This window comes from Hirundo rustica, chromosome 7, assembly GCF_015227805.2.
Source record: "Hirundo rustica isolate bHirRus1 chromosome 7, bHirRus1.pri.v3, whole genome shotgun sequence".
Taxonomy (NCBI): domain Eukaryota; kingdom Metazoa; phylum Chordata; class Aves; order Passeriformes; family Hirundinidae; genus Hirundo; species Hirundo rustica.
In genome coordinates this window covers 32,864,453-32,889,409 of record NC_053456.1, presented here as the reverse complement: position 1 = coordinate 32,889,409, position 24,957 = coordinate 32,864,453, and the positions used below count along the sequence as shown (strand labels likewise).

Here is a 24,957-nt window from a genome sequence, read left to right as displayed (position 1 = left end):
TGCTCCAGGGCTAGGTCTGTTTGTGGTTCTGTCTCACAGTGAAGTGAGGAGAGCTGTCTGTACTTCTGACTCAGGATTGCCTAATAAAAAACGTCTTTATTGGGAATTCTGGCAGTCTTCCTGTGCTTCTAAGCTTGATTTCCTGTTGCCTGGCATCACACTGTCAGTGCCCTTGAACAAAATCGGCCAACACCTTGAAAAGTCCATCACGTTTGTCAAGAGAGTGGATATGTCACAGGTAAGTACTGAGAAGTTGTGTGAGCATGAGGATCTGTGAGGAAGGAAATCTCAGATGAGTGCTCTGCTGAAAGAAAAGCTGTTGCTGGAGTGCAGATATTATTGGACATCAGAGGTAGTGTCTCACTGTGGTAGTGAGAACAGGAGGTTGAGTTTCATAAGTAGTTCTAGCAAAAGGTAGGTTCTTATTTCCTAAGTATCCTTTGTTTTGCTTTGTGACAGTGGAGAGGAGTGATCTAAAAGGCACTCTTGCATCATTGTAGGTGACAGAAGAAAACAAAATGTTTATGTACAGTCCCTCACCCTGCTCCTGGGGGCTGAAGCACAAGGGAAGTGATTTTACATTTCCCTATAAAGGCTCTTGCAGTTGTTTGGAATAATGTCCTTTTATAGGTGTAGGAAAGCACCAGGGTCAGTTTTTTTCCATGCAGAGTGCTTTTGGCAGAGATGCAAAAGGAAGGGTTGCTCAGCAGATTGCAGAGGAATTTTTTGATGTAGTTAATTTTTGGGAGATTTTAACAGAATGGAGTTCTTGGACCTAGGTAAGATGAAGAGTATCCTGAGTATCCTTATTTGGAGAAAACATGTGAGGAATATACCATGTTTTGAATTTAGAGTAGAGATCTTCCTCAGTTGGGAGTGAGTTTGGTGCTGCATGGCAGAAAGTACTTTCTAATTACTTTGCTGCCTGGTGCTTTTGTTGTTATGATACTTTTAAGTTGCATAAACAATTTTATAATGGGCCTTAGGTAAAATTATGCATGAGTACTATACCAGTGTCATTTTAGCTTTGTTCCTAACTCAGTTTACCAATGGCTCCTCCTTTTTGCTATTAATTTTGTCATACCAGCTCTGAAAAGAGATAAACTGTTTAAAAATTGATCAAAAAGAGAACAAGCACATATGCTAAATGCTAGTTTCTTTCATTTGTCACATGTAATGTGAATATAAAGTTTTTTACATAGGAATTATGTGGCAGCCTCAGCTAGGAGTATTTTTTTCCCCATTTAGTCTGTGTAGGTTTTGAGATTTGCAGAGGTAGTTAATACTTGCCTCTGCCATTCTGAAGGGCTTCTGCTGAAAGCGTTCAGTGTGTCTGAAATGAGGTTGATTTTGATTTAGGTTGAATTACTCAGCTCTTCAACTTTATTAGCAAATGAGCCTTTATGTTTAAATTTTCACTGCCATTTTCCTTGCTTAATTATGCTCTAATATTTGTGCATGATCTGCTGGAAAACTATTTGAGGGGAAAAATACCTTTGACTTCTTTCTTCAGATATAGATTTTATAAAACCTTACAGAGGCTATTTTGTATCAAACTGTGTTTTAATTTTTCAAATACTGAGCACAGATACTGAGTGCTTAATAAAACAACTCTAAAACTCTTTAGATGGCTTTCAGTAAGAGCAGAGTAGGATCCTTAACTAAAATGTGTCATTAGCTCTATGTTTTCATTAATAAAATTTCCAGATTAGGTGGAAAATAAGTGTAAAATATAGCAACTCTAGTGGAAGACTCCAGTTAGGGATAATATAAATGCCAAGGTCTGGACCACAGATTATGAAATTTACACAACAGAAATTACCAGGGACTTGGGGAAGTTTTGAAGGAAAACACCTCTGTAGCTTGGTCTGAGGGAAGAGTACAGCCCTCTAGATGGTGGAACCTTAGAGCAGTCCCTAAGATAGGAAGAAAAAATGCATTCTGATCAAAACTTGACTAAGACAACACATTTTAATGCTGCTTTTGGCCTTAGAGTTGCTGTGTTTTTCACAGCCAAAGATAAAGGATCAGTGGTGGTATATTTAAATCTGAAAAATGAGAGGAATTAATATAAGCCGATGGCTGAATTGGTCATTGTTTGGGAGGAACTTGTAATAAAGCTGGCTCTGTGAGGGAACCAGGGTTATACCCCTCCTCCACTGCCCAGGTTTTAAAGCTTGCTCTTGATATGCACAAGTAGGGAGATCAAAGGAGGAGGAGATAAATTCTCTTTTGTTGGATGCTTACTCACTTTTATAACCCTGATAGCCTTTGGTCAAGTTTACACCTGGAAAGCACTTTGTAGCATGGGCGTTTTCCACAGTATGGATATTACCAAGGTTTATTAAGTAGGGAGAGATCTCTTTCACGATAGCTTCTGAATCTAGAAGACAAGTAGTGTTTTTCTCTTAAATTTTGGTAGCTAAAACATGTCAGCTGGTTGAACAGCACCTTTTGGATGCTGACTCTTTGCAGGTTTGCAGCCCCTTGGACGTGTTGCCTGTGGAGTCTGCACAAAGTCTGGGTGTTGTTCACACGTGTGGGGCCACAGGCAACTGCAGAGTCATTATTCTCTGTTAAACCAGAATCATCTTTTCCAGCTTGACTAGAACGTATTCTTGTTTTTGACCTGTAAGCTTTTCAGAGCAACTGTGTGGCACAATGCTTGTATTTTCTCAGCCGTGGTGGCTTTGATGTCTTCTCTGGGGCTGTGGCCCCTCTCTTGGTTAGAAGCAGTTTTACAGCCAGCAAAGCCATCTTCCGAGTGCTAAGAGCAGATAGGCTTTCCTGGGATTTAATGTGCATTATACAGACCTTCCTGTAGTGATATTTTTACAGATGCTTTTTGTCTCCCGCCGCTCACCAGTGCCAAGTGGTGTTCTGCAGTTTGATGTCATGTGATACTGTGTTTTGATAACAAAGAGGAGCTGGAAATTAATGCTTAACTCAGACCAGTGATCCTGGCAGTTGTGGGTTGGGTGTGTATGCCAGTGCTTTAATTGGAGTTGGGAACATGCTTCTGAGCCTACAGAAACATGTAGATGTGGCACATAGAGACATTGTTTACTGGTGGACCTGGTTAGACTCAATGGTCTTAGCAGTCTTTCCGAGACTTGATGATTCCAAGATTCTGTGGCATTCCTGCATGTCTCCGCATCTGTGCTTGAGGTGGGAGAGCTTGCACAGGCTCCCTTTGGAGGAGGGTGAGTGCAGAGATGAGGTCTAGGGGCATGTCCACTGCCTTTAAGTTTGTGATTGAATTGTGCTTCTGTTGCTAATGAGTGTTCAGAGTTTGATTAATAAGAAGCTAAATTGGGACCCTTCACTGAATTAGCATCCCTCAAGAACATGAGACAGCTGATGCAAGCAAAAGCAGCAAGATCTGGTTGGGAGTGTGTGCCTGCGCGTTTGACAAAGTACTGCCAAAAAGGGGCTGAAGTCTCCCAGAAAAAGCTTTTGTGAAAGTGGAGACAATCCTGTCTTCACTCCATAATCTACCATACATACTCGAACTGGTGGGAGCTCAAGCCCAGTAGCCTCCTCTCTAGTTCACGAGGACTGTCAGGTCCTTCCATCAAATCCGTAAAATCTGTTTTCCCTTGTGTCTTTGAAACTCCTGCAAACATCTGTTATGTTAAATACAACTCTGCTGTTTTCCATGAGGGTGATAATGTCTTGGGAAGGCTTCCCAACTAGTGCAAAGGGTACATTAGTCTGGGAACTTTTGGGTAGCTTGTCCCTGTTCGATGCTTTTATATCAAAGTTGATTTCCCTAGACCTCAGTACTGACAATTATGGATAACAAGGGATAGTGAATACTACTGTAGCTCTGTCGGATCTTTTTTCCCTGGTGCAGCCTAGTTTATCTTCTCTTATCCCCTGAAAGCTATTCTTAGTAAGTGGTTGTTTTTCTTGAATTAAATGAGTGAATAATCACTATTTCATTTACTGTCCTTACATATGCTTAAATATAGTATTAACCTAATCTTCTTATATGCTTTTCCTTCTGCTGCTCCTGAGTTCCTAAAGGACTCAGGTTCACTATTAGTAAGATCTATGAATGAACTTGCCTGGAAATGAAGTACTGCTTTTGAGCTTTGGCTTGTGTTTATTGCCAAGGTGGTAATTTATTAATATTTTTGGACAGCAGCATCGTTCCTCATGCATGTAACTTCTGTGCTGTCAAGAGAACTTTTTCTGTGTACAAATTCCTCAGATACAGTCTTAGATTTTTTTTATTTCCTGCTTGGAAGGGAAAACCGCTGTTTGGTGGCAAACCTTTGGTTTTCCATTTTAGGAGGGAGGAAGGGAAGGAGGGAGCTCTCCGTGGTACCGAGCGGGGCTGGGGCCGCCGGGCTGCGGGTGCTCACTGCTGCTGGGAGAGAGAGAGCTCGTCCTGCCCTCCTGCTCCTGGCACATCCCAGTTATATAAAATACTATAGAAATTATATTTTATAGCTTTTTTAATAATAGTTGTTGATTTATTAACAACTTCAATAAATATGGCTTAAATAAACATAGCTAGTGTTCCTATAGCTCTGTCCTTTTTTTTTCTCTCCTCACTGTGTTTCAAATCATGATGGCTAGCTGGCTTTTTTTTTTTTTTTTTTTTTTTTTTTTTGCAGCCCAGGTAATACTCAGTGCTACTGGATAGTATTCATAACCCCACTGCTTATTTTCCATCTCCTTTGGCCTCCTTATGTGGCTTTTCTGAGACAGAAGCTCTTCAGTCAGGTTTCAGTCAGCATCTCATCTCAGAGAAGGGCTTTTGGGGCCAGTTTGTCCAGCCCTGTGGGTATGAACACCCACGGCTTCTCTCAGCATCTGTGATGCCCTTGCTGGCTTTCAGCAGAAGCCTTTTTCAAGTTCAGGATTCATAGAATAGCCAGTGTTGGAAGGGACCCACAGGGATTATTGAGTCCAACTCCTGGCCCTGCCCAGGACAACCCCAAGAAGAGCTGTGGCTTGTTTGCCTTTCAACATGTTCTTTCCTCAGTCCTTTGTTCAATAGATTTGCTTTCTTTTCAAGTTTGCTTTCCAGACCTAAGTGAGGTTCCCCGATAGCTGTGAGAACATTTTCTGAGGAACTGCTCTTGATGGCTTTCAGTGAATATGGAAGGAACTGGGAGTACAACATTTGATTATTGTAATAAAAGCTCTGTTGAGGAATATGGCTATTGACTGTTGCTATCTTGCCAGAGTATCACCTGATCTGTAGGACAGCTTAGCTGAAGCAGGCTGCTTTTAAAGCTAAAGAAAAATAGCCAATATTTTGAAGGTCATAGCTTTTAGAGTGCTGTGGTAGAAAGTAGGGAAAGGAATTTTTCTTCTCGTAGCTTTCAGTGCAGAGCTCCTCAGCATTATTTATGGCTTTGGCATTTGTGCATCTCCCTGGGTCACAGACCTTCCTTGCTGTCTTCTAGTGTTTTCTTGTCTAAGTTTGGTGTGTTGCTGTAGTCCAAATCGAGCATTAATTGTAAAAATACAAAATAATGCAAGAATTGTATTAATGGGTGTTTTTACATCCAGTGGTACTTAAAATGCGTACAAACACCCACCTCTTGCTCCAGCAGTTGGCCTGGCAGCATTGCTAGTGAATACCACTTTGGTGTGTATGCAGTGGGGTAATTCTGAATAAATGACTTTTGGATCTATCTTAGGAGGCTGCTGGTTTTCTTATTGGAGGATTTCACCTCCCAGAGCTAAGTTTTGGTGTCTTGTATAGTGCATGTTCACAGTGCATAGGTTATCCTTGAGAGAACAGCCAACTCAGTATATTCCTGAATCAGTAGCTGCTTCTTTATTCACAGAAAATGCATGCATTATGTGCATATATTAAAAATGCATGCATATGTATAATATTTTATCTTCAGTACTTTGTCCAGAATAAAAACTTCAGTCTAAAAATAACTACAGCAAAAGGTCACTAAAGTAGGTTCATAATCCAAATTCCACTCAACATGAAGTTTTTTTGGCATATGAACTGATAGACTCTTTGCTTCTATGGCTGAGAGCTCTTAAATAGTCTTGATGGCATTAAATGGTTCTTCATCTCTGTGGTTTTGTTGTCCTGAACCTGAAGGAAATGTTATGTCTTGAATTATTTGCTCCCCAGGATTGGTGTGCCAGGGGAATGGGGATTTTCCATCCTGTTACCTGGAGCAAGATGCCACCCCAGTCTGTGCAGAAGCAGTGCTGGTCTCCTTGGTAATCTGCTACTGTTTTAAAATCTTGGAGACCTCTGGTGGGGTCATCCTTGGACCTTATGCATGTGCTACTGTAGGTGTTGGGAGCAGCAGAGACAGAGGAATGATGTGGTGGTGGTTCAGGTATGTGCGTGCTCTGTGAGTGGGGAGGATGGCAACAGGCATCTTGGGTGGCTCTGCTTTTGCCTGGACTGGAAATACAACTGGGCAGGGAAGACACAAATCTGGTCTCCAGCAAAATCACAGCCAAGTGCCCCATGTCCCAGGTGAAGGCTGGTATCTCGAGGAATTTTCATCCTTCCTCCACAGCTCATGGTGGTGGCTGCTGCCTGGCTGGGGCACACATGGAAAGGTGGCAGCTCTGCCCTTCTGGGGCCACCCAGACAGGTTTTCTGGAAGGCTGTAGAAGAATAGATGTGCTTGGGGCTAATCCAGTGTACTTGCTCTGCCAACATTTGCAGCATGTATCAATTCTGCCTGAAAAGCAGAGAGTATTTCTTGCCTTTGATTCTGTACAGTGCTCCCTTCCAGGAGTGATAATTGTTTCTCTTTTTCCCTTTCCCCCTGTATTTGTACAGTCAGACTCTGATTTGTTCTTCTAGACTGAGCAGCTCTTTAGGGTACTTCTCTCAAGCTCCCTGTGCCGTGTATCACCCTGTAGTCCTTTTCTGTTTGCCCTCTGCTTTGATGTGATGCTGATTTGCAAGAGGTAGCAAAGTTGGGCAGAGTCACGTATGCACAGGGTGCCCAGAGAAGCTGTGGCTGCCCCATACCTGGATGTGTTCAAGGCCAGGTGGAACAGGGCTTGGAGCAAACTGGGATAGCTGGAGGTGACCCTGCCCATGGCAGGTTTTTGAATTAGATGAGCTTTAAGGTCCCTTCCAACCCAAACCAGTCTGGGATTCTATGATCTGGAACTTTCATCACTTACTCATTAATTTTTCCCCTCTGAATAGTTTCAGGTTTTGTCTTGCTGGGAGATTCTTTGGGGCTACTTTGTGTAAATAATTTAGTAGATAAGTATTTCAACTCCCATTTGTCTTGTTTTCTGTGGCTATCAGGAGCAACTTTAATACTCAGCTTTTCAGATAACCTAACATCTTTTGTTATTTATCAATTTTTATCTGAACTCAAAAAGGCTAATTAAATTAATGTATGAGTTACCTCCCAACATCTCAGGCCTTGAGGGGAATCAAATCTGTCTGATGTAATCTTGAGTCACTGCCTTGATACACTCACAAGTTTTGGTCCAGTTGCCCTCTGATGTGGTTTTTGTTCAAGGGGGACCTTATTGCTCCCTACAACTCCCTCACAGTAACTTGTAGCCAGGTAGGGGTAGATCTCAGAAAATACGTGACAGGACCAGAGGAAATGGCCTCAAGTTGTGCCAGAGCACGTTTAGATTGACTAGTAGGAGAAATTTCTTCACTGGAGGTGTGGCCTGGCAGTGGCACAGGCTGCCCAGGGCAGTGGTGGAGTCACCATCCCTGGAAGTGTTCAGAAGACGTGTAGATCTGGCACCTGGGAACAGGATTCAGTTGTGAACGTGGAGAGCTGGACCCAATGATCTTAGAGGTATTTTCCAACTGAAGTGATGCTGTGATTCCAAGTGTGAGTAACGTAGGCCACAGGTGCTGACCTGTGTCTGGTCACACCAGCATCTTCCTTCTCTGTTGCTCACCTCCTGCCCTATCCACAATCTTCTGGGTGTTTTCCTTGCTTGTCTTGTCAAACTCTGGGATGTGTCACAGTTTCTTGAATATGAAGCTGGTAAGTCCCATTTCTGCACAATGTGGCTGAAAAGTGTCTAATATTCTGTGATGGCAAACACTCTGCCCACACACCTGAGTGGTGATGGCACTCAGATTTTGCACCATAAGTGTGGTTGGTGGTGTGTTGTTTTTCATGTTTGGTTGCTTTTTTGTGTGTGTGTGTTTTTATTTTTTTTTTCCTCTCCAACATACAGTAACTTGATATTGAATAATTCAAGAAACTGCTCTGGAAGGCAGAGCAGCTCTGCAGCTCTGGTTTGAGTCAGTCTTTAGTTAGAGAGATCCCTGACAGCCAGTTGCATGCCAGATCCTGAGGAAGGCTTCCAGGATCTCAGAAAACTGGCGGGAAGTCAAGGTGCATCAAAAGTTAGCTTGAAATTCTTCAAATCTCCTCATATTTTAGTTGGTGAAAAGCAGAAATGTGACTGCAAAAGTGAAATGTAACACTTTGATATTCTTAGAAGTCCAGCAGCTTGTTCTTCCTAAAACGTTGTATGGATGAGACAGGTATCAAAGTCCTGGAAGTCACCACTATGGAAATGCAGACTGTCAGTGAGACTTGAGTCATAAACATGGGGTGCTTCTAGTTTAGCTTGCTGCTGCCATGCTCTCTCTCTGGGACAGCCTCAGAGTGGGCCTATGAGGAGAAGAAAACTCTGTTTAAGATGCAGTCACTGTTCTTTTGGCTCCCTGCTGCACTGGGATACTTAGTGTCTTTTCCTTTTTTGATGTGGTGGGGTGAGAGCCACCATGTGTCCCGAGTCCTTGTTGTGGTCTAGTCCCATCCCTGCATCACTCCTCTGTGGTCTCCAGCTCTGCCCGAAGCACAAAATTAATAGCCATAGAGAAGCAGCCAGAAAACAGCTCACCTGGAAACATGTTTTCCAGCTAACACAGTCCTTTGTTGGGAGAACAGTGTGATTCACGTTTCTTTCACAGTCTTTTAACTTCTCTGTGCGTGGAGTTGCTGTAAGGTGCAAGTTAAAGCTAAAGGAATAAAGAGCTCTAAAGCTCTTCCACGTTACATGCATAACATACATTTACAAAATAATATTAAGCTTGGTAAAAAGACTGTTGGTGGGTCCCCTGGCTTTGGGTGCACTCGTGCAATCCATGATTTTTTTTTTTTTCCCTGGTGTAGTTTGTGCTTTCTGGCATTTTGTGTGCAGCAGATGCAGTCTGTGCTGTATCTCCCATGGGGGAAGCTCTTGGTGAGCTGCAGGCAGAGGGAGAATGGTTGACATTGGGAGTCAAAGGATAAGCCCAAAATTCCCCCTCTGCCCTCATGGGGCTCCACCTGGAGTACTGTGTGCTCCAGATTTGGGATCCTCAGCACAGTCTGGGCCTGTTGGAGTGGGTCCAGAGGAGGCCTTGAAGATGCTCTGAGGGCTGGAGCCCTTCTGCTCTGGACTCAGGCTGGGAGAGCTGGGGTGTTCCCCTGGTGGAAAAGACTCTGGGGAGACCTTAGGGCCCCTTCCAGTACCTGAAGAGGCTCCAAGAGAGCTGAGGAAGGACTTCAGGCAAGGGCCTGGAATGAAGGAAGGAGAGTGGAAAATTGACAATGCTTCTCATTGACAAAGGGCAGCATTAGATGGGATATTGGGAAAGAATTCTTGGCTCTGATGGTGGTGAGGCCCTGACACAGGTTGCCTAGAGAAGCTGTGGCTGCCCAATCCCTGGAAGTGTCCAAGGCCAGGTTGAACAGAGCTTGGAGGAACCTGAGATAGTGGAAGGTGTCCCTGCCCTGGAAGATGTCCCCTGCTGGTGGCAGAGGTTGGGACAAGTTGGTCTTTAAGGTCCCTTCCAACCCAAACCCTTCTGAGACTGTAAGAAATCTTCACAATCAGTGACTGTGTTAAGCCTTGTTTACAGCTTGTGCATTTTAGCTTAGTGAACTCTTTTTACTGAAGTTGCAGCATCCTCTCCTACTGTTTTATCTTCATCTCAGGGCAATACTGCAGTCAAGTTGCCTCTCATCAACAAAATTGAAGAAATTTGTTGTCTGGGCTGCATAAGATGTTTTTTCCTGCAGTGATTTGTGTGGATGTGTCTTTGTCTCTTGGATCTTTTCAGCGATGGGGTGGTTTAAATCTGTCTTGTCACTTGTCTTCTGTCAGGTGCTGAGAGGTAATACTTGGCCTCTCAGTGTTCTGCTTTTAAATCCAGGAATAAATCACTCTGGTCCTCGAGGCTGTGGGCACTGTCTGGGAGCTCCTGGTGAAGGGTGTATCACAGCAGGCGTGGCTTAGACTGTGCCCTTCATCCCGGCCTTGCTAATTCCCAGTCTGTCTCCCAGCTTTGTCAGCAATCTCTTGTTACACCAGGAGGCTGGAGGCAGTGGCACAGCCATCCCAGCCTGTCTTTGAAAGCAGAGCTCTGGGAATAAAGTGCCTTGTTCTGGCACTCCTGAAGCAATAAATTTTATTGAAGTGCTGTGGAGAGTGACTTCCCATGGTAACAGCCAGAGAAGATGCTTGTATGTCCTCAATGCACTACACAATCTCATGGTTTTGAGCACCGTTAAGCTGAGTGATAATTATTTGGCTTTTTTTTTTTTTATTAAACATTGATTTCTGAGGATTTTTTTGAAGACTAATGCTAAGTACAAAGTGTTCACTTGCATCTAATCTTTGCCCTAGGGTGGGAGTAAGACTGAAAAGAATCAAGTCTGCCTTGTTATGAAGGCTGGAAAATATTGCTGCTGTTCAAAGGAAGAAAGATTTGCATTCCTCTAGTAGGTGCTGCACATATATAGAATAACCTTGAAGGAGGTTTTACAGGTATTTTTTTTTTGAATGTGTTGAGCTGAAAATCCTGGTTGATCGTTGTAGCATTGAGAAGAGCTTTCAGCAGTTTTATCAGTTGGTGCAGCAACACCTGCTCCAAAGTGGGGCATCTTCCAGTGTCAGAACCGGTCAACGTGGTGGGATGAGTGGGTTGTCCTGTCTCTGCTGCTCCTGTAGCGTAAATTCTTGTCCACAATTTGTCTGTAGTAAAAAATTTACGGCTTATTTTTCTTTTTTTAGCTGTTGTCTAAAAACTACTAAAACCTAAGAGAGAAACTACAACTGACTTCTTGAATTCTGTTGCCTTTTAAAAGCTGCTCCTTGGTGTGGAGGTTGCGCTGTTGGACTGTTTCAGTTTGACTAATGTTTAAAGCAGCTAAACGAGTAATGTAAATGTTTAAACACTAGCTATAGTGAAATCATCAACGAGATTAAAGCCTAAGCTCCCCTGAAGACATGTATGGTAATTTTGCTCATGTTAATAATTCCTTTGGCTTCAATCACGTTCTCTTCTAAGGTAACTGTTCTTATATGGGACGATCCTGTAAATAGAGGAGTGGCATGAAAACCTTTGATTTTGAAACAATGTTGTTTCAGTATCAGAATTTTGTATTTAGGCTTTAGGATCCCAAATGTACCAGTTCACCAGTGAATACAATTTTTCAAGCATAGGAGATGGCAGAAGTAAAAGTTAGAAGTGAAGAGTTTCTTGCTGATACTATGCAAATATGTGAAACCATTTTTGGTGAGAGAATGTTTGAAAAATAACTGTGTTTCTTCCTTAACATTTTTTAATAATTGTGTGTTCTAGAATAAATGAACGTACTTTTGTTTGATTCTTGCAGTAAAAGCTTAGGTATGGAGTAGCATTCTCTTTTTTTTAATCCATGGATTCCTTGTTGCTGAATAGCTGCTGAATTTTCATAGCTTTTGAAGTGGCAGTGAACTTTGTTTCAGTATCTTGTATATAAAAAGTACTTGTTTATAAGTTCAAAAAGAGTTTATTTTATATCAAGGGAAGGTGAAGCATTTGACAGTTTGAATCATGTATAAACTGTACTTCTTTTTCCAATTGCAACACGTGTCCTTTTTTTCCTAAACTTTTTTTTTTTCCATTGTGGTCCTCAGTAGCTAGCCTTTCTTAATTTACTTTAGGATTTTAAATGAGCAGTTTTGAAAGGGCTGTAGGGAGTGTGGATTAGATTTGGGCTGTTATTTCTTTGATTCAGACTGATAAACTGAAGTAAGTACATCATAGATGTCAAATTGTTTCTTCATATTTAGATGGAAAATGTTTTCAAAGGAAAAACCAATTCTGTAGTTGTGCTGTTGAACTGTGTTTATAGTTTATGGCAGAGATTCGTGAGTTGGTGTATGAAAAAAGAAGTCACATCACAATCACAGAACATCCTGACTCGGAAGGGACTGGCAAGGATCATGGAGTCTGACTCCTGGCCCTTCACAGGACACCCCAAGAATCCTACCACGTGCCTGAGAGCACTGTCCAACAATTCTTAAACTCATGTCTTTTACTGGAGCCTCACACTATCCTTTTCTGGGATCGGGAGCAAAGTCTTGCTTGAAGGCATTTCTTTCTCACATTCTCTGAGTGACTGTAAACAGGCAGGTAGTGATAGGGTGAGGGGGAATGGCTTTAAACTAAGGGAGGAGAGATTTAGATTAGGTGTTGGGAAGATATTCTTCCCTGTGAGGGAGGTGAGGCCCTGGCACAGGTTGCCCAGACAAGCTTCCATCCCTGGAAGTGTTCATGGTCAGGTTGGACATGGCTTGAAATACCCTGGACTAGTGGAAGGTGTTCCTGCCCGTGGCAGGACGTTGTATTGAGATGAGCTGTAAGAGCCCTTCCAGCCCAAACCGTTCAACACCACTGGATTTAACATACCTGTGGTTTTTGTCATGCATCAACAGATTACTTTTCTTTTTCAACACGTGAGAAGTAAGATAAATAGGAAAGTAAATACAGAAAGGTTGGAAGTGGTGTTTTTTTATCCTGACCATAGGACTTGGTGCTGAGTGATGAGTGCTTCCAAGTTGTTGGTTTGTGTTTGAGTGATTTTTGCAGGTTTGTGTCTTCAGGTGGTACCTCAGATGTCGGTTTTGGTTCTCATTGCCTTGAAATAATTTCAGCTGATCTTTAAAAAGTTAGCATTTCAAGATATTCCTATGGCCAACATGTCATGCCCTTCAGATAATTTTCAAGTATCCTTTGCTGCCCTGGGAGAAATCATGGACGTGTTTGTGAACTTTTTAGGGTAAATTAACTCACTAGTAAGGGACAAAGAATTGGTTTATTGGATTTTTTGCAAGGTAGCAGTACGGAGATGCTGTGGCAAAGTGCTGAGCTCCTAAAGGAATCCCTTCTGGCAGGTTCTCTCTGCAGAAGGTGTTGGGGAAATGTGTCATGACTTGAACAAGCCCCAAAATAGCCATTTGCCACTGGACAGAGCCAGGAAAGACATGCTGAAGATCAGAGCTTTGTTCCTGGCTTTTATAACATAGTATATTACATAGTATTATAAGTATATATATAACATAGTATTTCTATTTGCTATTTAGAGTTTTTACTGGTTTAAGGTGTTGAAAGTCTCAGTTTTTCCTTCACCTGTCTTTATTGCTCACAGTATAACAAAAAGCATTACTAAGATAAGCTTTTTTTCCTACCTCTTAACCCTGGCTTGTTCTTTCTCTGTAAAACTCACTGCAGCTGTCAGTATGTAAGGACTTTTGGTACTCAGTGGTATATTTAAAGTCTCAGTTTTCATGGATTGTTTTTAGTTTGTTAGGGAATTATCGACTGGAGTAATGTTGTGTATAAGAAAGATAATGTGAAATCTAAATTAACTCAAAGATATACTAATATAAAAAACTTAGTTAAAAACTTAGTTAAAAACTATTAGCAGTGTGTTTTCTCAAGATTAGTTGTAACTTTAAACAGTGCCCATGTAGGAAGAGAATTATCAAAACCTTGTTTTTAAAACACATTTTTGGTGATTGTTGCCACAAATATGGGATTTCCACATCACACCTAATTTATAGCTCATATTCCAAGAGTTTGGAAGTTTTTATTGTGAATATAAGAACACTAGGTTGGGACTTTGACTCTGAACTGAGTATTCTGGGCATTTTTCCTGCTTTATGCTAAGATCAGTGTAGTATTTACATTAATCTTTTTATTTTTATTGGAAAATACCACGATGAAGTGTTGAGAAATTGAAATATGTTTAAAAAAAGCTGGGATCTAATTGATGCAATATGCTGGTTTATGGACTTTAAATATTGTGTCAGGTCCCTTTTTGACCAAATTAGTTTGAGACCCGAGGTGGGCAGCCATGGGGTTGTGCTGTGTAGCTGAGCTCTGTGTAACTCGAATTCAGTGCAAGTTTCTGCAGGGTACCAGCACCCTCTCGTGGGCTGTGTGATTGTGATTTTTGGAACTGTTTGAGAGTAGTCTTCTCTTCACACTGGTAAGGCCCCAGCAGTATTTTTTTAGAACTAGGAGGTCGTCTGGTAAATTAAAGCTGTCTGTTCCTGATCCAACAGCTGTGCCTATTCATGGAAAGAAAATTGCTCACAGCATCCCCATTATCCTGTATCCTCCTTAGAATCTGAATCACTAAATGGTTTGGGTTGGAAGAGACCTTAAAAATGGGTGTTTGTGTGTTTTACCCTACATCTGCCAGATGTTTTCCACCCCACTCCTGGTAGTTGAGGGATTTTCCTCTTTTGCAGGAGAATGCAGTCTGATGTCAGTGGGATCGAGAAAGCGGTCTTTGGAAAGGGGGTTGTTGTATGAGGGGCCTTTTGTATAGATTAAAATCAATCCCTAAAAATAAAATCTGAATATGTAAATTAAAAAAAAATCTAGTAAGAGGAGAACTCTGGATTTGCTTTTGGAATAAGTTGGCTGTAATAGCACAAATGTTTATTTTGGTTTTAAACCATTATTTACTGCATTTTTGCTGACCCTCTCTCCTAGAAGGTGCAGAGATTGTAGATTGGGTTCCACTGCATGACTGCTTGAACCTTAGGGATGTTTCTTCTGAGACCCCAGTAACAGCCACCTTGAGACTTGATTTTTTTTTATTTTTTTATTTTTTTCCTGCCCTACCAGAAATGTCCAGAATGGTCTTTGCTAGGGTTACAAAAGACTTGGCTCTGGGACTGTGCATCTGTAATATGGACCATTTATTTTTGGAGAATAAGAAATTTGTCCCTTTTAAAGTCAGGAGTTGCCATTTGTAATGCACAAATTTTTCAAGAACCAAACAATTGACTGGATTTCCTCTTCTTGCAGGTTGCAGAATCAGCATATGTCTCCAATAGTTAAAAAGGTAAGCACACTGTATTTGCAAACATGGAGCAAGATTCTCTTGTTTTCTGATTGATGCATTTGGCTCATAACTTGGAGGAGGAGAGACTTCATCTTAATGTATTTGAACACTTATTTAGTACCTTATTGTTTTATCTGTGACTTCTGTTTATGTTTGGAATCTAAATCCCTTCACAACTACCAGATCAGCAGCTTGAAAATAGCAAGGATACAGGTTAGAATTATCCAAGGGTATCAAGTTGATACTACAAAAACTTAGTTGCTCTTCTGGGTGCAAATTTATACCCAATACATATTAACAAAGTAAACAGGCAGAGCTGGCATGTAGGACTTGAGAGTCTGCAGAGTGTTTGAGCAAAGCTTAATAACTGATTTTGGTGGAAAAGAGGAAATAAGCCCAATTTTAAGTCAGTCTCCTAATCCCAACCATCAGCCTACCTCTATGTCTCTTTTCTTTTAATGAAATAGCTTCAAGATGTCTGAGTCTCTTTTAACCCCCTTTAAAAATATTTTAGATTTTTCTTCCAATTAGCTGTTATTTTCCTTAGCACTGGTTAGCTGTATCATTTATCTTTTAAATGATATTGACAATATTGATATTACTTACTGGGAGGGCTAGGCTGCTCAATATTTTTCTCTGAATACAGGCACTTTTGCCTTGGTAGCACATCATAAATACATTTCTGACAGTTACAGGTACTTCACACACAGAATCACAGAATGTGTGGGTTGGAAGAGACCTTCAAGATCACTGAGTCCAACCCAGCCCTAACACCTCAACTAGATCATGGCATCGAGTGCCACGTCATCTTTCTTCAAACACATCCAGGGATGGTGACTCCACCACCTCCCTGGGCAGATCACTCCAGTCCTTTATCGCCCTTTCTGTAAAAAACTTTTTCCTAATATCCAACCTATATTTCCCATGGTGCAGCTTAACTTGAGGAGTCCTTCAGGAAAAAAAAAATACATTAAAAATGAGATGTTCAGTCCTAACAGTAATCTGATAAGAAGGTTAGAGACAAAGGAATAAATCTGCAAACATCTGAAGTTATTTCTGATTGAGAGCAGAGCTCTAAGCTTCCTTGGTCGAGGGAACAATAGATGTAACTTAAATTATTTATGTAACAGCAGATGGTGCTATTGGAATGGATTTAATCACTTGAGGAATAGCCTCCAAGCCGACCAATGAACTTGCTATGAGGTACATATCAGAGCTCTTGGGATCCCCAGTATGCAGCCAGCAGCTCTGGATCTGGAATTTGCTGTGCAGAGCAGCTTCTCAGCCTGTAGTTAAACCTCTACTAATTCTAGCAGTGATGCTAATTTATATTCATTCTTGCTGAAATACACAAAGCTAAAAGGAAAACTGCTGTTGGCCTGTAATATTGTCCTTGTGCTTGAAAAATACTCAACTTGCTTGTGGGAGCAAAAAATCAAAAAAAAAAAAAATCTTTAGAAGTGCTTTCAAAATACAGCATATAAGTATTTCTTCAAAGAGTATGTAAAGTAAGCTGATAATAGGGGCCAAATCTAGCAGTAAATGAGATTTTCAAGGATGTTTTGGTGCATGGATATTTTCAATTTAAAAATTTATCATATGATATATGGTGTATATAAATATGCTTTATATATATGTAAAATAGGAGCTGCAGCATGGCCTCAAGCCTCCTGCTGCCAGGGAACCTGATGGGAAGGAACTAGAGATCTCACAGCTGCAGGGTCCCTGAGCTGGGCTCACAAATCCTTCATCACAAAACTCCACCTATCACAAGTCGTAAAATCCATGGAAAATAGACTGGCTTCATTCCTTAGATGTGAGAGGGGAGAACTGAGGAGAAGCTGAAGTTTTCCATCAGTCTTGCTGTGTTGCTTCTGATCTCACCTGGGTTAGTTTATCTCTGGGATTTGGGTGGAATATGCTTGAGTTGTGTGGTGTCTCTGTATTCCTGGTTCTGTGATGCAGGTGGAATGGGAGTATTGGAGATGGGTAAGTCCCAAATTCCACCTGGGAACTGCTTTTTCTTTAGCGAGAAGGCAGCCCATTTTCTCCTTGATGCCTCAGTGGGTGTCAAATCTGTGAAATACAGGATGTTATGGGATTTACTGCTTCCAACACACACATTAACACTGAATGCCATAGTTTTGTTCTGTGTGCAGCATTTACTTCCTTGCACTTGGTTTTAAACCTGCTTTTGTCTAGTCATGCAGATGTTATAATATATTTAAGGATATTGAATATTTAACTTCATACATATTACAGATTGGTTATTACAGGTTTGTTCAGCCTGGAGAAGAAAAGACGAAGCTCTGGGAGACCTTTTTGTGACCTTCCAGTGCCTAAAGGGAGCTTATAAAGAAAAGGGAGAGTGACTGATTGATAAAAGAAGAGGAAACAGTTTTAAACTGTAAGAGGAGAGATTTAGATAAGAAGTGAAAAGGAAATTTTCTCTGTGAAGGTGGTGAGACCCAGAAAAGCTGTGGCTGCCCCATTGCTGGAATTGTTCAAGAGCAGGTTGAACAGAGCTTGGAGCAACCTGGTCTAGTGGAAGGTGTCCCTGCCCATGGCAGGGGCTGGAAAGAGGTGAGCTTTGAGGTCCCTTCCAACTCAAACCACTGGCCTGTGATTTGGTTCTATGATATTTTTTTATTTCCTAAAACTATTGTTAATGTTACACCTGCAGTGGGTCACCAGGTTTCTCTCCCAAATGCGCTGTGTGTGTTCTTTAAATGACAGTCATATTTTAGAGACCTTTTTCTCTCTTCAAAGCTGTCATTCTTCAAGGCCTTGTCTCAGGCCTCCTTCCTGAGTGTCATAGCCGAGAGTCACTGCCTTGGGAAGCAGAGGTTGGGAGAGTTAGGAGCTGCTTTGGAGAGGAGGGCTACAAAGGTGACCTGAAGAAGTCTTTTTTCAGTCTTTACACCAAATTTTATGGATTCCCTACTTCCTTTGAAGTGGGGAAGTTTGAAGCTTTTAGTGCTTAGGCTTCAGACAAAAATAATTACAGTCACTCAGTCTCTGCTTTCCATCACAGTCTGGAGATATAAAGGCTCTTATCTGGGGAATGAGTGCCAGCAGGTAGAGCTCCTTGTTAGTACATCAACCCAGTTCCAGTGGTGAGCTCCAGCACGTTGGGTTTGGTTAGTGAAGTACTGCTAATTTAAGGTGCCAGTGGCAATGTTTTTCAAAGAATGCCATCCCTAGATGGTTGTCAAAATATGATGGTGCATGTAAGTCATCCATCAGAGATGATCTAGATGCAGTTATGTTCTGTGTTCCTGATATACTGAGAAATAAAGGTCTAAGAGCAGCTGAAGGTGACTGGTCAGAGAAATCTCATCTCTGTAGTAACAGACTGAAGAAACCTGTGGAGCTTGTCCCTGCAGGCATTCCCTGCTGGAAAGTGCTTTTTTGTCCTGTGATGTTTAATCTGAGGGCAGGATTAAAGGATAGCTGCAGCCCTCAGCCTGTGCTGATCATCTGTAGGACCTACAGGATGAACATATGTTTGTTGGTCACTCAGATGGGGGAAAAAGGGTGATAGCAGATTATCCCATAAAGTCACATGTTACTTTTTAGTTTATGAAAAGGCTGGAAAATACCACAGGTAATGTTGACAATGGGAGGCCTATTGGTCAGGGCCGATAGAAACCCTTGCATGGAAAATCTGTGACTAAAGTATATTTGAGATTGGCATATTTATGTATTCCTGCTATTTCCAAACACATTCTGTCCCTTTTGAGGCAGTATATGAAATGGAAACATGAGTCTGTCCTTGTTTCTGAGCTACAAGACAGTAAAGTTGCCCTCCATTATTAATAACAAAATAAAATTAATTGTGCCTTTCCACACCTAGCAGTGAGGATGTCTTTGATCTAGTCCTTTTAAGAGAACTGTGCTTCCTTGCCCTTTCTGTGTGATGAAGGGTTAATTGTCACGTGCCTCTGGCAGTAAGGGTGAGCTGCATCCTTCACTCATCTTTGTTCACTGGGCTGTGCATCAGTGCACTCCCGGGTTCCAGGGGCTGGGCAGTGGAAGCACAGGGATAATCCTCCTTTTGGGAATACCCTGCTACTGCTTTGGAAGGGGGTGAGGGGGTGGCACGGGTGGTAGGGGTGCATGGCATCACATGAAGCCATGGCTCTGGGCATGGGGAACCTCTGCAGCGTGGCCCGACTGCACTGGAAACGCAGGAGGATGAAGCGATCCCAGAGGAGAGGTAGGGCTTTGATTGCTGCATTGAAATCCTGGAACAAAGGACTCTGGGGAGGGGTGGTGGGGGGGGGGGTAAATGTAGTTTTCAGGTGAAGCTTGAACCTCTTTGCTAAGTGCAGCTTCAGTGTTTGCACTTTGGATTCATAAGGAATACTGACATTTTTTGTCAGAAATACTTTGAGCACGATCCATTTCCCAATGTTTTATTTCACTTGACTTTCAAAGTTTGGGAGGAGAGGACTTTAACAAATATGAAGCTTCTCTAAAACTGCAGCTTTCAGACTTACACTGTTTTCTAATAGTTCTGTGTCATCTCTCAGGTTAATGGCATTTTTTGCATATATGCCATTTGCTGAATGTAAAGTGTTGTTAGCTGCTAAATTTCTCTTTTGAGACGTATTTAGGTTTTCTCTCAGTAATGAGAATAAACCAAGAAAACTCTTAAGGTCTTCCACAACTCTTTTTTTGCATGCGGTCGATACCTAGGATATTCGAACAGAAGAAATGCAGATTATATCTAAGTTCTCATATAGTGTTTACTTGCTATAGCTAACATTTACCTAAAAATCTCTCAAGTAGTCTCCTATGGAAATAAAGGCAAATTCTGTTGTGTTGGCTGCTGCATTTTTAAGTACTTCTGATGTTCTTCCTATCTTTTAAAAACTCCACAGGAATTAAATACTTAAAAACCAGGAGAGGACTAAAAGTGTACTTTTTCCTGGCTCCACTTAAATTAGCATACATTTAGATAGTATTTTCCTGTTTGATATGGCTGGCTTTTAATGCATCTAGGAAAAGAAAGGTTTTTGTAGTCAGAACATTTCAGGGTGTGTTGCTATGCAGAATCCCTTGCTTCAGTGAGTGAATTTAGGTAAGGGCTGGGTGGAGGTTTGTTGCTCTGTGTTATGAACAAAAAACTCCCCTCTGCTACACCAGTATAGTGCAGTCAACCCCTCAATTCATTTTATTAGTATACCTGAGAGAAAACAGTCTCTGTAGCCATGGAGCTGGCTTCTGCCACAGCCCCGTTCCACTCAGAACGTGCTGTAAATACACTGACCCAAACCACTTTGTGTTTATGGCAGTTATTCCTTCCTGCTATTTATGAAAGCTTTGTTAATCTCTGCACAGCAGTTAAGCTTTTTCCTTTATTCTCTTTTTTTTTTTTTCCCCAAGTAAAAATTTTTTCCAGTGCTAAGAATGTTACTGTAGTTGTGTCCCTTATCCCATAACAGGATTTTGGGAATGAAACTCAGGAGTTTATTATACATGCCTTGGTGGCCAAGGCAGATGCACCTCTTCAGTGGAGTCCTTCTGGAACATGTCCTTGCTCAGATGCCACTGACCATTACCCAACCTCTTGTCTGGAGTCTTTGTGTCTGTAGGACCTGAGATGTTCCTGGATGTAAATAACTTGCTATAGGGGTTATTTATAGGCAGTGAATGTGTTTATTAATGCAGTTTTGCTGCTTGAATAAAAGTTTGGCAGGTCAAAGAAGCCAGAAATGCTGTTCCTTTTTCAAAGTGAAATAACTGAATCACTAATCATTTCAGAAGTAATCAGGCCTTGGCAAGAGAGGAAGCTTTTTTTTTTTGTAGAGAGCAGTCTGGGTTCAGAGTCCATTTTTGTGAAAAAAAAAAATCTCCTCTATCTTTCTGAGGGCATACATAGGTCCTATTTTATATGGAAGGACTTTGAAAAACCTTTTCTCTTATTATCAAATCCTCTATCTTTGAAAGCCAGGTGGAAAAAAAAAAATCCACGTGTTACAGTGGGAAGAAGTTTGGGAGATAGATGTGTGCACAGAGTACTGACTGTATTCTCTCTGCTCAGTTCAGTACTGTCTCCTACATATTATCCATAGAATCATAGAATGAATGTTAAGGGATTGGAATGGACCTTACATATCATCCCATACCAACTGTGGGCAGGGACACCTCCCATTATACCAGGTTGCTCAAGGCCTTTTCCAGTCTGGGACTGAACAGTGCTGGGGTTGGGGCATCTGCAACCTTTCATGCTGTTAAAATATCTGATCCATTCTCTTCCAAGTATTTTTGATTTGAAGTGGGTGGTTGTTAGAAATTAGCTGTAATGGAAATTAATTACTTTTATAAAAGACACACTCTCTTGTAGTGTTGTGCTTAGAGTAAGGGAGGCTTGGTGGGTTGTTTTGGGAAGTGGTGGAATCACCATCCCTGGAATTGCTCAGGAAACAAACAGCCACGGCGTTTCATGCTTTGGTTCAGTGAATGTGCTTGTGTTCAAAGCGTGGACTTGTTCTTGAAGGTCTTGAAGTCGGTGGTTCTATGGTTCTTACGTTCTTTAGCAGAGTGATGTGCTGGTGCAGTTGTGGGGACTGGAGGGAGGACCTGAGCGCTGCTAACTGTACTCGTGCAGTTATAACTTATTTTTTTATAAAGAAAGGGTTAGGAAAAAGGTAATCATTCTTTATATGCCAAGAATAGTCTAATTCTTAAACACATATGGCTAAAGCTTAAAACAGAGAGCTTAGTGTCATTTGGCTGCATTAACACTGGATTGCATCTCTTAGGTGCCTTAGGGCTCCTCTGTCAACTGTCCTTCTTGGCTGTTTATCTTCCTTGATACTTTCAGAATCTGTTTTACCACCGTTACTGAAATTATTTTAAAAAATAATTATACAAGTAGAGTTTCTGTTTGCCTCTGCCTTTAGCAGACAGGAGCTTGCCTTTTCTCTCCTTCAGGCTGTGGGGTGAGGTGCTGAGCCCAGGTTGATAACCAAGCTCGGGAGGGTTTATCTTTGGTGTGGAAGTGTGGGGCAGCTCTACAGCTTTTTTCACTTCTGGCTTGACTCAGGGAGCTCATTTATCACCTTGGTAGAAGATAAACCAGGAATTGTTCAAGTCCTTTCTCCCCAAGTACAAAGTGGTGCTGCAGGAGTAACTGGAGCCGGTGTGATGTGCTAATTAAGGTGATAATTATTTACAAGTCTCGTTGATTACAGTAAACTAATTTCCTCTTGTTACAGTGGAGTGTGCTGTTGTTGTGTAATGCCAACTGCAAAAAGGGCGTGGGCACAAGGGGTTATAAGTAGATGGAGTGACATCAGGTGTGAGTTCAGTCACTAGAGGGGTTGCACAGGGCTCTGTCCTTGTCTCTCTGCTTTTCAACATCCTCATAAACAGCCTGGAGGCAGGAATCAAAGGAATACTAAATAAGTTTGTTGTTGATACTAAATTGGAAGAAGCTGTTGAGTTCCTCAAGGGTAGAGGAGCCCTATAGAGAGACCTCGATGAACTTGAGGGCTGGACAGTCACCAGCCATAAGAAGTTTAATAACAAGGGCATGTGCTGGGTTCTACACCTGTGTGTATAGACCAGGACATGAGAAGAATGAGAAGCTGGAGAGCACTGCTGCAGAAAGGGACCTGTGGGGATCCTGTTTGACGGCAAGTTGAGTCAGCAGTGCCCTGGCAGCCAGAGGGGACATCAGGCACAGCAAAGGAGGAGATTGTCCCGCTTTGCTCTGGGCTGGCATGGCCTCACTGTGAGTCCTAGGGACAGGTCTGAGCACTACAATGTAAAAAAGACATGAAGCTGTTAGAGGCTGTCCAAAGGAAGATGTGAAGAAGGTGAAGGGTCTGGAGGGGAAGTCATAGGAGGAGCAGCTGATAGCACTTGGCTTGTTCAGGCTGGAGGAGACTGTGGGGGCACCCTGTTGTGGTCTTCATCGTCTTGCTCTGGTCTTTGCAGATTGGGGCTGCATCTTTCAGTCACTGATGAACATCTCAGTTTTAGGAGGGATCTTCAGTCAGGATTTACCCAAACAGCCAAATGCCAACTCGGGGCCCAGGCTGCTGCTTTTAAAGGACATTTAAAACTTTACCTAACAAGTTGGTACCTTAAAGCCTAAATATCCCCCTCCCTGTTTTCCAGACAGGAGCCGTCTCTGCCAGCCAAGGAACCAGCAAAGATATTTCACAATGGATGTAGACGATGAAGAAAACATGAGTAAGATATGTTTATTTACATAGTAATAAACTCTGTAATAGTTTCTAAAAGTGATTTTTTTTCTCCCAAGCACAGGGTTGACTGCAAAGAAACTTCAGATGCAAAAATGAAAATACTTTAAATTGCAGTGAAGAAGAGTGAATTGGAGCTTTTGCATTAACAGTATTTTAAATATGTTAATATAGTTATACCTTCTGTATTATATTTTGTAACTTATATTTTTCTTACGGCAGCTGACAAATCAAAATATTTTCCTGTCTTGAACCAGCAATGAAGAAGGGGGGCATAATATCAGTAGTGCCCATGCCAAGGATTAAGTACCAGTAAGGAGTGAGGGGTGAGATGAAAGGGATGAAAAGTATAATATAAAGGAGGGAGAGCAGAAAAGGAGAAAGGAAAAAGCAAAGGTGGAGCTGAAAAAGCTCTATGCAAGTCTCACATGGGCTGATTATTCTCTTTAGATGCTGATTGTCCCGACACTGAGCTACTGAATTATTGAAGTACAAAAATAGTCAAATAAAGTGATTGTTGTGATGCATACTTAATGCAGCCAAGTGTGTGAAATTGTTAACTCTGGGGAATAATTAAGATCCAATAACTTATGAGAAGAGTATTCTCACTGAACCATTCTAAAATATTTTTACTGTTATTTGCCTTTTACCTTTTTTTTTTTTTTTTTTTTTTTTGTGACTCAGGAGAGTTGTTCTGTTGCTGCTGTGCTGTGCCTGGCTGTAAATAATTGTACATTATGTTATAACAAATGTGCTTCTTTTTCCCCCAAGTGACAGTGGCTAAAGAGTGCATCTGGCAAAGGTGGCAAACCCCAACAGTGTCTTAGGAGAAGAGTTGTGGTTCAGTCTGGAGGAGTTACAGAAAAATTTTAGAGGGAGATGAGGAATTTAGATCATTGTGCTAAAATAAACCAGTCAAACCCAAACCAAGCATCCTCCCCCTCACCCTCCTCCAAAAAGCCAAAACCAAAGCAAAAAATATTACCTGAAATAAAATTAATCTCTTTTCCTTAGTGACACAGAGAACTCAACTGCAATATGCTTGGTATAATTTTCTGGTTCTTGATATATAAGAAATAACTTCAGATGGACATTTTAACTGTTTCCAAAGGTGGCTTCCCTATGGAGGCCTTCAGAACGGGTAATTGGATAAGTCTCAATTTTTTTGATAAAACATCCCTTTTCTCAATAATGGTATAGCTGAGCATGAATAGAAGGTGTCTTCCTGAGCTGGAGAAATATCATCTCTTTATAGGGGCATTCTTTAATTCTGTGTCATTAAGAAAAACACTAAATTTTTGTCTACTTCTGAGTGTTTTTGTGTGTTAGTGTATCAATATGGGAAACTATTCAATAACCATTTGTTATGTTGTCAGGAGCTTGGCTCCATGGAACTGTTAAGGGAATGCGTTTGTGTAACTTCGGTTTTGAGATGTCAGAACCTTGGCTGAGCCCAGTTCACATAAAGTGCAACGTGACCTTCCTTTGTGTGCCCACGCAAACATCCTGAATTTGAAATGTTGAATCATCTCATTTGGGGGGGGTCAGGAAATCAAAGTTTAAATTCTGAAGTTCTTCACTTTGACTTGTGCAAATATGTTTTTTTAACTTTTTATCTCTCT

At 41.5% G+C, this 24,957-nt stretch overlaps 1 protein-coding gene across 3 annotated transcripts in view; it reads left to right on the top strand.

The window, feature by feature from the left end:
• Positions 1 to 24,957, top strand: part of ADARB1 (adenosine deaminase RNA specific B1) — a 61,432-nt gene that overhangs the window by 4,266 nt on the left and 32,209 nt on the right. For all 3 annotated transcript variants that reach the window (XM_040069295.2, XM_040069296.1, XM_040069297.2), the window contains exons 2-3: positions 15,080 to 15,116; positions 23,250 to 23,324. In XM_040069295.2, the coding sequence (XP_039925229.1) occupies positions 23,297 to 23,324 (28 nt within the window). In that variant the 5' untranslated portion in view covers positions 15,080 to 15,116; positions 23,250 to 23,296. The remainder of the gene's footprint in view (positions 1 to 15,079; positions 15,117 to 23,249; positions 23,325 to 24,957) is intronic.